The 16,302-nt window shown below is 43.6% G+C and overlaps 1 protein-coding gene across 1 annotated transcript; it reads right to left on the reverse strand.

The window, feature by feature from the left end:
* Positions 1–1,116: 1,116 nt before the first annotated feature.
* On the reverse strand, positions 1,117–15,944 carry ppef1 (protein phosphatase, EF-hand calcium binding domain 1). The gene is made up of 27 exons (XM_076077610.1): positions 14,936–15,944; positions 13,856–13,888; positions 13,425–13,552; positions 13,256–13,316; positions 11,613–11,776; positions 11,411–11,525; positions 10,896–10,942; positions 10,527–10,693; positions 10,401–10,437; positions 10,100–10,249; positions 9,378–9,528; positions 9,099–9,304; positions 8,837–9,022; positions 8,596–8,747; positions 8,284–8,390; positions 8,020–8,183; positions 7,577–7,661; positions 7,275–7,490; positions 5,925–5,987; positions 5,653–5,826; positions 5,305–5,469; positions 4,294–4,446; positions 3,118–3,240; positions 2,897–3,025; positions 1,587–1,802; positions 1,387–1,503; positions 1,117–1,271 (listed from the first exon to the last, which is right to left on the reverse strand). Exons 1-27 carry the CDS (start codon positions 15,063–15,065, stop codon positions 1,117–1,119), a joined length of 3,594 nt encoding a protein of 1,197 aa, XP_075933725.1. The 5' UTR covers positions 15,066–15,944.
* Between the last annotated feature and the right edge of the window lie 358 nt (positions 15,945–16,302).

Consider the following 16,302-nt stretch of genomic DNA (forward strand, 5'->3'; position numbering starts at 1 on the left):
TTACTGTTAGGGCTTTTATTTTGAAGGGGTGGGGAAAGGGGGAATCTGACCATCCAATGTGGAGGTAATGTGGTAAGAACAGAGGTATGACAGGCCTGCTGACTACTTTTTCACTCTGGTGACAGACAGGAGTCCTGATTGGAGTAAAAGGTTTAAGGAGATGAGGCAGGAAGAGGCATGTCCATTTACACATGGGACAGGTAGCCAGTGGAGGAAAGCTGTTGTAACATGCCCACATTTTCTAGTCTTAGTTAAGATTCTAGCTGCAGCTTTGTGAACCATTTAAAGTTAAGTACTATTGCTAGTTTTAAAAGCTGAGAAATACCAATAATGTCTGAGAATTGATTGAAGTTCCTGTCACTTTCAGGCTCTTGTGGCCAAGTGTATAAGTCTGTCTGCTTCCACAGCAACATTGTATGAATAAACACATTTTCCTACGTTTTCACATGAAATTATGTTTGAAGAGTTCAAATTGTGGGAAGCAGTTTTAAGTTGGTTTTTTTCAGAAGATTTTAAAGGACAATTTTACGATGCACCAAAGAAGGTTAAATATTTTGAAAAGTTTGAATGGGAATTTAAAGTTTCATAATATGCAGAATGTATGACATATTTGAAACATTTGGAAGTTAGAATGGATACGTAATAGCAGGCATGTAACTAGCTGAGCTGAACATTGTGATGTGTGAATTCATTTTCTACATTGAAAAATGTAGAATGGGAGTTAAGAATCAAAAAAGGATTCAAGCATTCACACCAATTATGTCATGACTAAAAACGGTGATTAATACACTTATTTGTTTATTCATTCACAATATATATACGCAACACAACAATTTGAAATACAATTCAAATGGGTCAATTATTAAGGAATCTATTCCTGAATCAATCGGGAAAATACTGTTATAAGAATGAAATAGCCAAAATCCATCGAACAAGTTTGACAGATAGCTCATATGTTTATTATGTAACCATTCAAGTTCTTGTTATGTGTCGTTAGCCAGTTGCATAGGTCCAATGGTTCTTTGGGTTGTGGAGACCACAGTCTGATGATGATGCACACTTGTGATACTTGCTTTTTTTGTGTCATTTCTTGTGTCTTTGCACACGTCACACACCTCAGCCAGCAGAGCCCGCTGTTGTCCTTGGTAAACATTTCTTCCAGCTGTAGGGGGAGAGCCGATGGGAGGCTGGGCAGGCACATTTATGGCCACCTTTTTGGTTCACACACAGGTGGGAACACCCTCCATTCCTCCGGCTGCACTCATTGATGTCTGGAGGAGAGCGAGAGAAACAAAGGGGAGCATGTGTAGTGAACATATTCACACATAAACTTTCTCATTTTATACAAATTTCACTCATTACGAGTGCGTGCATGACCCCACTGACCTTTGCAGCGTCGGCCATCTCTGTGCAGTGTGTATCCTTTGGGGCAGATGCAGCGGTGAGAGCCTGGGAGGTTGACGCACTGCCACTCACACGTTTCCTCCTGGCACTCATTTATATCTGTGTGGACACGCAGAGATATATAGATGATTTCTTTGGAGAAATGTAGAGACATTCTCATCTTTTATGTCGTTATCTCCCACCTACACACTCCTCCCGAAGAGCTTGTGCAGTTGCATTCTCAGGTGTTGTTGCTGTGGGTTGCTTCCTGTACCCAGGTGGACACTCTGCGATGCAGCTGTGCCCGTTTCCGGCTAAGACGTAACCGTACGAGCAGGAGCATCGGTAGGATCCTGGTGAGTTATGGCACAGCTCCGCACATGTCCCGAGCCCCTGATTTACAGCACACTCATCGATATCTGGATAAGAAAAATACTTTTAGGAGAAGGTGACAACCAATCTTTTCCATTTTATTTTATTGTCAAAACTAAAAGGGATAAGGGACGAAGTTGCACTGACAGAAAACACACTTTATTTTGTGTTGGCAATGGTTGGTGCTGCTTTTTTAGTAACTTTCCTTTGAAGTAGATTTTGCGCCATTCAAGTGCTGACCACTTTTCTGACAGGTAAGTAAAATGTCTTAATAGTAAGTCTAATAAAATAAACCTGAATTGTTACATCTGCCCCTGGGACATCTTCCATGCCCTCGTAAGAGTTTACCTAACCCGAAGCCTCAAGTCAATACATTAAGGTTTTTGGGATACAACGATTTACATGTTTTAGGTCGGTAACTGGAGTTTAAAATGTAAGTTATGTGCCATGGAGACTATAAAACAAGACTGAGTCTACAGCCATGCTAAAAGCTCTGTGTCTCAAACTGGCTCAGGGAAGTGTGACAAAAAATGAGTCCAAACATAATTTTAATTTAACTATAGGTTACCTCCAACGAACAATGGAGTGTGTAGATGCTGTGGAGGTGTTGAGGGTGCAAAACTAAGAGGTGATGCAGGGTGGATGTTGGCTGTAGTATAGGAGACTGAGCACATGGAGAGGCCCATGTGAACTTAATCAAGCTGATGGCCCTCCCATGTCAGCCGGCTGCCTGCTGAGGTTGGACAGGACACAGCAGTGCTTTTACTAGCATTACAATGCTAACATGCTTGTATAAAACAGGTATGTTACATGCTAATTGGCAAATGATAGCACATTTTTAGTTTAGTGCAGCATTACTAAATATGGTCATAATATTTACTAACTGAGAATGAAGGGAGTATGGTTGGTTTCACAGGTATTTGGTAAGAAACTAAATTGAATCTAGTGCCATCATCAGGTCAAGAATTAAAAGTCAGGGCATCACACCATTAGCATTCACCATCTGGGAATCCATGTGGCGGATGAGACATTTTAGTCTGGATCAAAGTGGTGGACCGGCCGACATTGCCATCCATAGAGCTACTAGCATGAAGAGCAAGGCATGGTTTCCCACAGTAATGTTTAGCGAGTGTCCCCTGACCTTGGCAGTGGCTGTCTCCGGTCTGAAGGCTGTAGCCAGCAGGACACTTGCAGTGGAACCTCCCGGGAGTGTTGACACAGCCAAACACACAGCCTGTTTCAGCTGCAGGCAGCAGGCACTCATCCACATCTGGGAAGATGGAGAGCGATGGAGAAACACTTTTTTCATAGATGTCAACACCATGAACAGACGCAAATAAATACACACACACACACACACACCTGTGCAGGAGGTCTGGTCATGAGCTGGCTGATAACCGGCATCACAGCTGCACTTAAAGGAACCAAATGTGTTGACGCACCTCTGCTGACACGGGTGCTGCCCCTCCACACACTCGTCTAAATCTACACACATGCAGACAAAAATGATTACATGGATAAAGAACACATATCGTGCACTGGTTTTTAATGAACACAGACCTAATAAAGCAAACACTCTTGCTTAGAGGCGACCTGACAAAACACACACACACACACACACACACACACACACACACACACACACACACACACACACACACACACACACACACACACACACACACATGAAAGAACAGAGCAGCAGATGAAAGCTGGTCATCTCCCCCGCCTCCGAAACCTCATTGATGTGTCGCCATGTTTTGCTGTTTGGACCTATAATGAGCAAACCATAACGCAGATGTTTTCTGACTTTCTGTTCTGCAGAGACAGGAAACAAGGATGTGCAGAAAGGACTCCGCAAGCTTGTATATCAGCTCTCGTTCTTGTTTTCCTGCCATCTAGGAAAGCACCGTTTCCCCTTACTTTCTCCCAAGTGAAATACTCAAGTACAGCATTTGACTGCATGTGCTTAGTTAGTCTCCACCACTGCTTTTCTGTTAATGGTTCAACATGTCTATATATTGAGGCCCATGTGGAGAAAAGGTCATCTTTTGAAATAAGGACCTTGAACTGTCAGACAGGAATGATCACGAGCCTTATTTCATTGCACAGGAATTTTCCGGCTGAAACTAAACTATAATTAGTCAAACCAAGACATCTGGACAGGTCTATCTGTCTTATAGTGCCCACTGATAATAACACTGTTGAAAAAATATTATCAACACCCTCAGCTGGTGGCCCTCACAAATGACAGGTTGTCTGTGAGCAGCCACGCGTATACCTGAGACGATATATAAAGTAAATGTCAGCCCTATAAGTGCTACAAGGTCACCGTGCTGCCATAAATTTCACAGCTCACTCGTATACTTGTCTGTGCGCCATGAAACATCAAAAACAACATAAAACACGAGGAGGTTCCCTGTTGTGCTGTAACACGCCTCAGTGTACGTTGTGTTCTTATTAGGAAGAGCCCCGGGGCGTTCACAGAGGATTCAGCAGGAATGTTACAAGAAAAAGAAAAAACATTAATATGTTCACCTCGACAAGTTCGCCCATCATCCAGCAGAGTGAATCCAGCTCTGCAGTGGCACTGAGTTCTGGTCTGGGTCTGGTTGGTACTCTGGTTGTAATGTTCGGAGTGAGAGCACAGCTGGTAGCAGCCTCCGTGGTTAACTGAACAAGGTGTCAACTCTGGAGACAAACAGTGTGGATGCATCAATACAGGGAGTTACAATTACAGAAATTAATTTGAGCATGAGAACATTGGTGGAACATCATCAGAGAGAGGTGAAGGACTGCAGACGACCCAGTTTGAATCGGTACAGCAGAGGCTGTAACTCACTTGTAACGTTCAGAATCATCTTTCAGACTGAGATGATCTTCACAGGCATTTTTCTTTGAAACATGTAACCGACATGAAGCAGCTTGATTGAAACACAGACTGAAACTGGATGTGAGTCAAGAACTGAAACTATTGGTCGTTTAATTTATCTACAGAAAACAAAATCTGCAACTATTTTGATAATAACTGAATTATTGAAGTAATTTTCGAGCATAGATGCAAAATACTACCCAGTTCCAGCTTCTCAAATGTAAGAATTGCCTGAATATCGCCTCCTCCGATTTTAGCAAATTGTTGGCAATTTTCAATTTTTTTTTTACATTTTATACGACAAAAACAATGAACTGATTTATTGAGAAATGATTCTGCAATTCACAACCTGGTGGTTAGTCGCTGCCCTAGACTCAAGCTGCCCTCATTTCAGAAAAATTATATAAAGATTTTCAGCAAAGGAACAAAAATATTAACCTGTCTAGTCAAAGTGCAGCATGAATGATCACCGGGAGTGTGAATAATTCACAAACAAGCTCCATCATAAACTCTAGAAACACACTGCGTATACTGTGTGTTATAATAATCAATCTTTTTTTACATGCAAACTGCATATGGACTGTAACAAACTATTTCATAACACATACATCCCAAATAAGCGCATTTTCCAAAATGTCAAAATGTTGCTTTAATAGCGGAGAGTTTTTTATGCTCACCTTTGCATATAGGCTTCGTGCTATTCCAGGTGGGGCCCTTACAGTATAACATTGACGGCCCATGCAGTTGAAAGCCACTATTGCAGCTGAACTCTGCCCAGGAGCTGTCCCCATTCATGCTGCTTGTCCCGTGACTGAGCGGCCCCGGGTTGGAGCAGCCGGAGCCTGAAAGAGCAGGACAATATCATAATTCTCATCTCCTCTCAAATCTCTACCCTGCACTGCAATAGAAGCAAAAAAGAAAGCTTGAGACAAAAAGTTGAGGCAAATGAGTTAACACTTATCCTCTAAATGCACATAGTAAAATAAAAAGGTTTACAGTACATGCTCATGAATGAAGCTCCTCACCAACACAGACTGGGGTGTCCCGGGACCAGTGTCCGGACACGCAGCTGTTGGTCTTGTATCCATGGAGCTTGTAGCCAGGGCGACAGCGGAAGATCACCAGCAGTCCACCGTAACGGAAAAACGTCTGCCCGTTCTCCAGGTGTCTAAAACCGCTGCATCCCTCAGCTCCGCTCGCTGCAGGACAGTTTCACAGTGAATGCCAGCGGTTGTCGGAAAACACTTGCTCACTCTCAACAACAGCACAAGTATGAAAATCAACTTGAAGAAAGTACCTGGAGGAGCATAGATGCAGAGCAGAGCGACCAGTGCCGCCAGGAGCCCCATCCGATCTCGCACTTGGGATGGGAGGATAAAGAGAAGCACTTGGAGAGTGAAAGTGGGAAGTATATGAGGAGCTGAAGATTGAGGAGAGGGGAGGGGAGATGTGGTGTGGGATTACTATGGGATGGGCATATGGGAGGAAGGAGGGGTAAGAGGGTGCAACACACTGACAGATGGATAAGGAGGTATCAGGGGAGATGCTGCTTTATGGTGAGTACTTACAAACACTCAGACATCAGCAGTTTGACAAGAAAAGAGGGCAAGATCCAAGAACGCTAGCACTAAAATGTTCAAATTCACTTAAAAAAAGGATTAGTTCCCACACCCCCGCATTTGTCTCTCACCCTTCACTTTTGTCTCTTGGAACCGGTGTGTGTGTGTGTGTGTTCAGTAAAATCTGAACCCATCATTTACTCAGGCTGAGAGGATGCCTGGGCCTGTTTTACTGCTCTCAACATTTAGGTAATTATAGTGGGCGGTATGCCAGAGTGAAGTAGAGAACGAACACGAACACACACACACACACACACACACACACACACACACACACACACACACACACACACACACACACACACACACACACACACACACACACACACACAGTCTTAAAACATACACAAAATTCAACAGTTAGTTTAACAAAAAGCCATTTTATTCCTTTTTGGTAAACAGCTGAAAACACACTATCTGAAACTCTAACATTAGCTGCAGTGTGTCTCTGTTTTCTCAAGCCTTCAGTCGTCAATACGTGTAATGCTACAGTGCGTGGCATCGGCGCTGGTACTCCTGCTGCATCTGTTGTACACTATAATGTTTCTGCCAGATTTCATGACGATCCATCGACACTTGTCGAGCCATTTTCCGCGACACGCTCAAAAATGTCGACCTGTTTGTGGCACTAGATGAAAAAACAGTGAACCACCAAAGTCATTATGATTTATCATCTGGGAACCATGAATGTCTGCACCAAAACTGATGCAAAGATATTTGAAATCTTTTGCCTGCTGGTGGTGCTAGATGAAAGTTGAGAGGCTCACCAAAGTCTTAAGGATGTATACTCTGGGGAGCATCATTGTCTCATGACAACCCATCCAGTAGTTTTAGTTTTCAACCAAAGTGGTGGATGGAAGTAACGTACAAATCGACATTGCCCTCCCTAGATCCACCGAATAGCGAAAATGCACCATCATTTTAAACCACATCACTGCTAGTGAAATCGCAGCTAACTTAATACTAAATCATTTAAACTTTTCCGCACTTTTCCACACTTTAGCATTCAGATTCTTCCCTTCACGAACACTTCCCTCCAGCCGTCTTCCCGTTGAGTTGTTCCTTGTTGTCCAGTTTGTGTACCACTCTGAAGGCCTCCAGGAACTCAGTGAAGTCTATGCTGCCGTCCTTGTTGAAGTCGATGCTTCGGGCCAGGTCGTCGATGGCTCTGTTGTCGATGTCGACGCCCAGGTGGGCGCTGAAAAGACGCCAGGTGTGCCGGAACTCCTCGATGGAGATCAGACCTGAACATGACAACACACATTCAGTACACTCATGTGCGGAAGTGGTAGAAATACTTTTTGAATTACTGACACACTTTTTTTTTTACCTGAATGGTCTTTGTCTATAATGTTGAATATTATCTCAATGTCTGTCCTGTATCTGAACAGAGTTTCAGCCATGTTTGGAGTCACCTAAAATTAGACAAGAGAGAAAGAGAACTGTAGATAACCTTTAGCTGAGTTTAATAGCAGCAGTGGAAGAACAAGTAACCTACTATGATCCTAAAAGTACCAGTACCACTCGGGAAAGATTTCACTTTACAAGTGAGAGACCTGCATTAGGAATTCAGAACTGTGTTTAAGATGTAAGAAGTATATCAACAAGGTGGAGAGTCGGGATACAACAGAGTAAGTCGATTAAATCTAGCTTGAAAAAAATCACCACAATGGTAAAAAATGAAATATGAGGATCTCAAAATACCCTTTAATTAGAGTATTTGAGTAAATGTACTTGGTTGCTCTGATGAGGATGACCCCTCGCCTCTCTTACCTGAGCTAGAGGAATCCCTGGCTCCATGTCCTCAAAGCAGGACTGATAATCCACACTGCCATCTGGTGCCAGGCGGGCTAAGTGCGGGCGAAGGGTCCTCCAGGGCAGATCCAGTCTCAGTACAGACTCAAACGCCTGAGCCCATTCACTGACTGACACACAACCTGAAAAAACACACACACAAAAAGATACGCTTGCATCTAACAGCTATACATGTCAACCTAGTTAAATATAAGCAAGGCAAACGGAGTGAGAAGAGCGCACCGGTGTTGTTCTGGTCGTACTGCTGGAGGCTCGACAGCAGCTCAGAGCGATGGGTGAACAGCTTCTCCTTCAGGGCCTTGAGGGCGGAGCCTTCAGCAACTCTCACTCTGCAGACGCACACGCAAGCACACACAATGCTGAGCTTTCTTACGTAAATGCTTGAATTAAAAAATGCTTGTTTTGACCGCTCAGCAGTCCAAAACCCAAAGATGAAAACAGACACATGTAGAAAATCCTCACAGTGGAGGACGCTGGAACCAGCTGGTAAAGAGCTGGTATTCATTTTTAAACAAGCAGAAACACGGCTGACACCTGTTGTACCTCTGTGTCAGGGTGAGTTTGCGTGTTGTGCGGCTGACTTGGTACTGGTAGAAGCGGGGAACCAGTTCTCGGCCCACTTTGATGTACGCGCCACGGTTGCTGCCCTCCTCGTAATAGTTTGACGCTGAGAAAATGGTGATCACCTGTGGGACAAACATGCGCAAACATTCCTTACAGACTCAAACAATTATTTGGACAATCTGAATTAACGTCCTGCGTCCCTCCCGTCTACCTGTCCGCCGTGACAGAACTCGTATCCCTCCTGTTTGCACTCATGGGATCTGATTAGCAGCTGGAGTCCGTGCCGGAGCAGCAGTCTGCGGGTGACGTCTGGGCCGAAGTAGCAGCCTCCTCCTCTGAATGTGTTCGGACTGCAGCCTTCTTGTGGTTTAGGGTCACTCCACAATATATCCACAACCTGCAGGAGAGAGGAAACGCAGATCAAAGTGCTGGACGAGGCACAGAACAATACGGGGCGCTGGATCCACTCTGACCTGTCTCCATTCCCGATCGTGCTGTGGAGGTGGAGGAGGGGGAACGGAGGACAGAGAGTCCAGGTAAGGCACTTGGAGGACATTTATAGTGTAAGGCATGCTGGGAGAAGACGGGCATGGACGGGCCGAGAGGCACGATGGAGTTCGAGGGGAGCAGAACGAAGAGGAGGACGAGCACGATGAGGAGGAGGAGGAAGAAGTGGAGGCTGCGCTGTAAGGGACAGAAGAGAGGGTCTGTCACTTTAAGCAAGAAGTCTTATTGTACACTTTAAAAAACACCTGTAAGCGGCTGTGGGCTGCTGTCAGACCTCGGTTGGTTTTTGCTGTGGCTGCTGGGACGAGAGCCGGCCGTCGATCTCATTCTTTTGCAGGAATGACCGATGTCCAGCTGCTCCAAACTGCGTCTGGGAAACCTCAGGGCAGATTTCACCTGGAAGAGGAGAGAAGGGAAGACAGAAATAAAGCGAGGACAAAGGTATTCCAAATTGAAGATCAAACCGATCAAAAACTGACTGGACTTAACAGATGTGTTCATACACATTCTGAGTACAATACTAATCTTAGCAAGTACCTTGAGAAGGTAAGAAGCCAACATAGAGATACACAAATGATTGTACATTTTGTTGCATCCATTTCCTCTACTTCTCGAGTAATTTGGTTTATTTCCCAGAATTACTTTTCATAACTATATGAGAACATGTGCATACATATTTACGATCCAACTAGACTGTTAATGAAGAAATAGATGATTATTTTTCATTTGTGTGACGGATGAATTATCATTTCTGTCGGCCAATCATTTAAAAGAATAAAGGAAATCACATGAACAAGGTATGTGATGTACATCACTGAATGCTGCTTGAAACACCTCAGGTATTCAGCATGAACCTTGTCTGCCAGATAATCATCAACATTTTATTTAAATGTTGTTCTGAACTCTAGTGCCCAACGCTGATTTTTGCAGATAAGAGAGTGCAGGTTGCGTTCTTGTTTCCACTGACCTTGTGTCTTTCTATGGAGCTGAGGAAGTCCAGGTCGGTCTGGTCTGATATCCCACCGTGAACGATCAGGATCTTTCCGTCGATGACCGTCGCGACGGGCAGAAGGCTGAAAACGTCCTGAAACAGCTGGAGGATCTCACGGCCATGAGTCTGCACGCAGTGACAAAGGAATTAATCAAACAACCGTTGGCCACTGCGCCATTTCATTAATCCAATGCTAAAATCTGCAGAGTGTGAACTGAGCTCTGTACATATACATAATAAAGGCAGAATAAAGCCATGTGGCTGGACGTTACTGCACCTTGTATTTCTGCATGACTTCCTTTGTAAACCCATATCTGAAACAACAACGTAAAAACATATCCTAATTTTACTACCCTTGTGTTTGAACAGATGAATGTTTTTGTTAATTTCTCGTCTAACCAACCTGAGGTTCATTATGTGGTCTTCATGGTTTCCTCGGTTCAGGTGCATGTAGTCGGGGTAAAGCAGCAGGTAGGCAAAGAGGAGGCTGACCACTTCGATCGACTTTTTCCCGCGGTCCACAAAGTCCCCGTTGAACACATATGGTGTCTCCGCAGAGGGAAGGCCATTCTGAACAGAAGCGAGTCGGGAAATCAACAAAATTAAAATCAGATCTTGAGTGCATGCTTTCGGCTATGTCTGATGTGGCTTCAACTGTCGCGCACGTTTGCTTGTTTAAATCTGTATCTATATAAAATCAGATGAATCTGAACGAAATGTTTTCCTGTAAAATAGGTAGTGAGTGATCCTAAAGAAATGTGTTGTACTGTACCTTATAAAATATGAGAAGTAAGTCATCAAGCCGCCCGTGCAGATCACCTGTACCAAAAAGGAAAATCACAGCAATGCAGAAATGTGAATCTTATTTCTGGTTTATCTGATCCCTGATTTGCAGAGGATGTCCGAAATATTCCTCAATGGAGTTAAAACACCTCAACCGCCGACCGGTGTGTGTTTTCTGTTTCAGTCACAAGTATTCTTCAGTTTAATGAGATGCGAATCTGCAGGAGGAGGCAGCCGAGAAAGAGGAGTCAAGTGCCTGATCAGTGTGCAAATAAACAAGACCTCCATTCTTGGATCGCTGCCATTAAGATACAGTCAAATGTATTTACAACACATTGACAGACATCAGCAATCACTTAACTGGTAAGCAGGTTATTCATGTATTCAGCAGCCCACTGTGCCGCGTTTCAAATTCATCACAGAATCCAAACGACGAGACTGAAACATTTTGACAAATAACTTTGATTCTTGAATTAACAAGAAACTGAGGTCGCCGTCACCCACCACATATAGTGATCTCATTGGTGTAGGATGTCGACAAGTGGATGATGTTGGGCATCTGTTTGAGGAGCTTTTTGGTCTCGTACAGCAGCTGCAGAACATATCTGGCATGTAGGGTCTGCAAGGAAGAAGAGCAATGAGGTCCCTAAAAGAGCCAAAACATCTATCCAAAGCAAGAGAGAGAGAAAGACCCTAATTACTGTACCTGTTGCTCCTTAAATGCACTGAGGAGAGCGTTCGTATCAGAGACGGAGAGAGGAAATGAGAGGCGGGGTCCCGTGTACGACTCTGGAACGGGGATCAAGTTGTAACAGATCTCTCTGTCTAACCAGGGGTCCACCACCGGGTCCAGCAGCTGGGAGATCAAGTCTGGAGGACACAGAGGGAGCAGCTGTGAACGTACTGTACTGAGCTCATTCTCACTGATGTCTTTGGAACTTGACTGAAATCAAAGATAGAGGACCACAAACACACAATGCAAGAATGGAGTACAGCATCCTTTCTGCTCTAAAGGTTGGATAATTGTAGAAAATGCTGAATAATAAAAAATAGGCAATAGACAGTTTGCTGGTTTAACCAAAAACAGATTCCATCCAATGTTGCCATTAAAAAACTTTGAAACTACTCAACATTTCAGAAGGAAATCTTTACTTTTTACTCAATTACATTTATTTGATAACTTCAGTTACTCTGCGGATTTAGATTAATGATACAGTAAAGAATTCACAAATACATTTTTATGAATTGTTCAATCAAAAATTGTTCAATCAAATTTTGAATGCAGGAGTAAAAGATCAGAGTACTTCCCCCACCACCACTGCTGAACAGCAATCGGAGTGTGTCTCTCAATTAACGGATGAAGTAAAATCTTTATAGAGATAATAATGTGGAGTTCCCTGTACTAAACAGCATGACACAACACCACATCCACTCTGTGTGACCTCACTGCTGTATTAAAAGACCACTCCAATATGCTAATAAACCTCTAATGTATGCAAACAAACAAGGCATGAGCAGGCATCTACCTCCAGGCCTATTTCTCTTTTGTCTATTTCCCCCTTTGAGTCTTTAAATGTCCTCTATTCTGCCACACACAGACACAAACATGGATGCAGTACATAACAACTACAGAGAACAAGAGTCTGGCCTCTTTGCATCACTTATGTCGACTCAACGTAAAACCCACGTGGAGGATGGAGAGTAGATGTTGGGTAATAAGGGATGACATGAGGATGAACTTGTCAACGGATCATCGGGCCTTTTAGATGGATGAGATGGTCAATACATACTTAAGCCACAGCGGTGTCAGTGCAACACACCAACACATTGGCCTCCACGTTCACAGTAGTTGCTTAGCAACAGGGTATACGCAATGGGTTCTCTAATGTAGACCAAAATACAGAGGCGTGACTAACAAAACTAATACTGTAATATTCAAATTTCATCTCTCACTATTTGTATTTACCGAAAGCATTAGCTGGACCCATCCGTCTTTGATGATTCAATCTCACATAATAGCACAACAGCATCAAATGAACCTAAAACAAATGTTTAAAGCTATAAAAACAATACATGAATAAAAAGGTGAACCAGCACAAACTCACATATAAGCTTCAGTATATCTGAGACACAGGCAGCCCTGAACGCTTTGTATGCACAGTGCAAAATAATAACGTATATGCCTTCATATCCAAATGAACCCTGTTAGAAAATGTTGTTTTACTACAAAATCAAATCAACTTTATCTCCAATATTACCAAAAAACAAGGATGAAGTCAGACATTTCGATACAAATAATACTATCTCATCGAAATATTCTGCGGTTAAAAGAGTGTTTTGCCTCCTGACCTGGTCCATTTCCATTCAGCTGAGTGAAGTTGTCGAGCATGAAACTGAAGAAACTGGAAAGCTGAAGAAAGAAAAACAAACATGTTTAAGCTTTCTGGAGCTTCTGAATATGAGCTTACATGTGTACTTGAGCTTTTAAGCAGGAGGGAGTGCCTTTTCTGAGCGTCACCTGTAGCTGGTCCTGTTCCCCAGCATATTCAATGGACTGAAAGATGTTCCAGGTGTACCTGCGCCTCATCTCCAGACGGGCCATGTAGCGCCGGTACCATCGCTGGATCAAAACAGCTGCCTTCATAGCTACGACAAAAACACCAACTGTTACATTTCATTTAGAGGGGAAACGTGTTTAAACATCTGGAGACAGATACATACAGGACATGAATATGACAAGTGAGACTCTTATTTTGTATTGTTATGGAGCACAGCATTTTAATTACCGTACAAAGTGACAAACATCATGAGGTAAATGTAAAAATGCTCACAGATATGCACACACAAACACACACACACACACACACACAAACACACACACACACACACACACACATGTACGCGTCACGTATGTCACAGACTGATCTTTAGAGATGAGCAGGGTCTTACTTAGAGCCGGGCTGGGGCTCTTAACTGTGTCATCTGTGAGAAGAAAAAAATACAATTCAGCAAAAGAAACTGGTAATTGACTAAAATCATGCACAAGACAAAACACACCCCCACACACACACACACACACACACACAGTGAGAGCGATAACAAGACACAGGGGAGGTCATGAGCTACAGTGGGACTGGAAAAGCTACGCAAATTAAACGAGCTTTCAAGAGAAACAGCACTCATTAAAGAGAGAAAGCAGATTGTGAAGAAAGAAAAGCACCATCTGTCAAACATCTGGTGTGTGTGCGTGCGTGCGTGTGTGCGTGTGTGTGCAACAAGTCTGAGGAAAAATTTACTACAGCAAAAATTAATTACCATCAGATTCATTCTGCATGATGTGACATTGAGATGCGTAAAACTGAACCATAACACTACTGCCATGACGACTGCTAATAATACACTGTTTAAAGAGCACAAATGAAATAATGTTACATAATGCTTCACAGACGGGATCAACGAGCCAACAACGCACAAAAAGCACAGCAACTAAAGACTATTTTCATCATCGAATACTACAAACATTGGCAAGATTTTTGGCCCATTTTTGCTAAAAAGGGAAATTGACTGAAATGATAAATCAACTATCAAAACAGTTTTCTGACATTCGATAAATCGACTATTTTGTTTGTTTTCCATCTGGACTGAGGATTTCTACTGTGTGTATGTCAGACTGCATGTAGGCTTTAAATGTGATAGAATCTAAAAACAAAAGCCACTGAAAGTCTGTAAGGACACAAACACATAAGTTACACTTCATCCCCTTCCATCAATTATCATAAAAGCCTCATCGAAGTTATTTCTAAGCTTGCACCCCAATTAGTATCCGACAGGTATGGAATATTTGTGCTCAGCTGGTCTGTCCACAGGCCAGGTGTACCAACATGCCTGCTCTAATGTGATGCCAAAGTGGTTTCTTCACACCTCTCCCCGGGCAACACACACGAGTGTCAAATGTTCCCGCTGACGGGGAAGGAAAATATGTGTCAGCCCTGAACCCTAATGGCAGCTACACCTGCAAAGCATCCTTACCGGTCTCCAATATTTTCCCTTGTGTCTCCGTAGCAACGGAGGTGCCGCATCCCATGATGTCCAACAAGGAGGTCCTGGGGGTCACATCAATCAGTTTTTCCAAAGCTGGGTCACATCTGGCTGGTGGCATGCGACTGCTGCCATGAGACCTAAAAAGTAATATGTCATCATCACTCAGTGGTTGTCTAAATGGGAGAACTGGGTTTCACTCATTCGTTTATTAAAAGTTTCCTAAATTCCTAGAAACACTTTATCCAGTCTCACATCACAGCAGCAGGGTTCACTTCAGAGAGAATGTTCTGGAAAAGTGTCTTACGTTGGGTCACCTCTGACCCATGTGACCCATTGATCATCGGTCCCAATTGACCGATGATCAACAAATGTGCAACATTATGCTTCGAAATAAAAACCTCACAACGCATGATGCAATAACGCAGCCATGAGGACAAATCAAAACGGGAAAGGTTGCTCATTGCGCATCATATTCCAACGACGTGATCATTTTACGCATCCGGCGCAAGTAAATCATCACAGTGTTTGTTTGTTTTTTTGTTCCTACCTGCCGCTTGTATCCACACGATCCGGAAATCATGAATGGGACGCGTAATCCATGTGATGCACAAAAAAAAAAAAAAAAATACTCGCATCGAAGCTGCGACCACAATGTTTCGCTCTATACGTGTCCTCCAAATGACGGCTGAGAGGAGGTTTGAGTTCAAAAGGAAGGATAATATTGGCGGTGAAAGTGTTTCCAGAGAAGATGCGGACGCTGCAGGAGCTGCTGCTGCTGAAGCTGGAGGAGGAGACGAGAGCGCACCGAGGAGGCGGAGGCATCAGGTGGATTTATAGCACAGACACATCACAGGACGGAGAGACAGTCAGCTGTTCCTCCTGAAAATAGCCCACCTCTGCAAATATTCATCAAGTCATTTCCACCACATGACTCATTTCATAAATCGTTTCTGTGCCTCGTGTAGGTATCCAGGCAGTAAATCAATATTTTCTTTGTAATGATACAGTGGAGTCAAGTAAACCCGAGCAGAGAATGAAGCCCATGTCGCTCAGTGTGTGTTGTTCTCCGAGATACTACTTGCTTTGTTTACATAGCCGAGTCGGCCACACACATTTCAGTGCACGCTTGTAAATGTGAGCGTGCCCTACTGGCTAGCTAATGACCGCAGCTCTGCACTGCTCTCATATGGTTACAGCCAACAACGCCACACCGACCTGCGGTGTCCTCGCGGAGGCTTGCCGTAGTATTTCCTATTGCCCACCCTCCGGTTACCCCTCCGGTAAGTTTAGCCACGTGTCAGCACTGTTGCCATTGTAAGCTATTAAGTTGAGAGCTCTCTATGAAGCGGTGTTCC

The sequence above is a fragment of the Anarhichas minor genome, unplaced genomic scaffold (assembly GCF_050575085.1).
Source record: "Anarhichas minor isolate MPS153535 unplaced genomic scaffold, ASM5057508v1 ptg000062l, whole genome shotgun sequence".
Classification (NCBI taxonomy): Eukaryota; Metazoa; Chordata; class Actinopteri; order Perciformes; family Anarhichadidae; genus Anarhichas; species Anarhichas minor.

Coding starts and splice junctions, on each gene's coding strand:
- ppef1 (XM_076077610.1), bottom strand. CDS start 15,065: ATGCCACCAGCCAGATGTGACCCAGCTTTGGAAAAACTGATTGATGTG. Junction 9,023..9,098: donor ACGATCGGGAATGGAGACAG/GTCAGAGTGGAT, acceptor TCTCTCCTGCAG/GTTGTGGATATATTGTGGAG. Junction 4,447..5,304: donor CACGAAGCCTATATGCAAAG/GTGAGCATAAAA, acceptor GTTTGTCTCCAG/AGTTGACACCTTGTTCAGTT.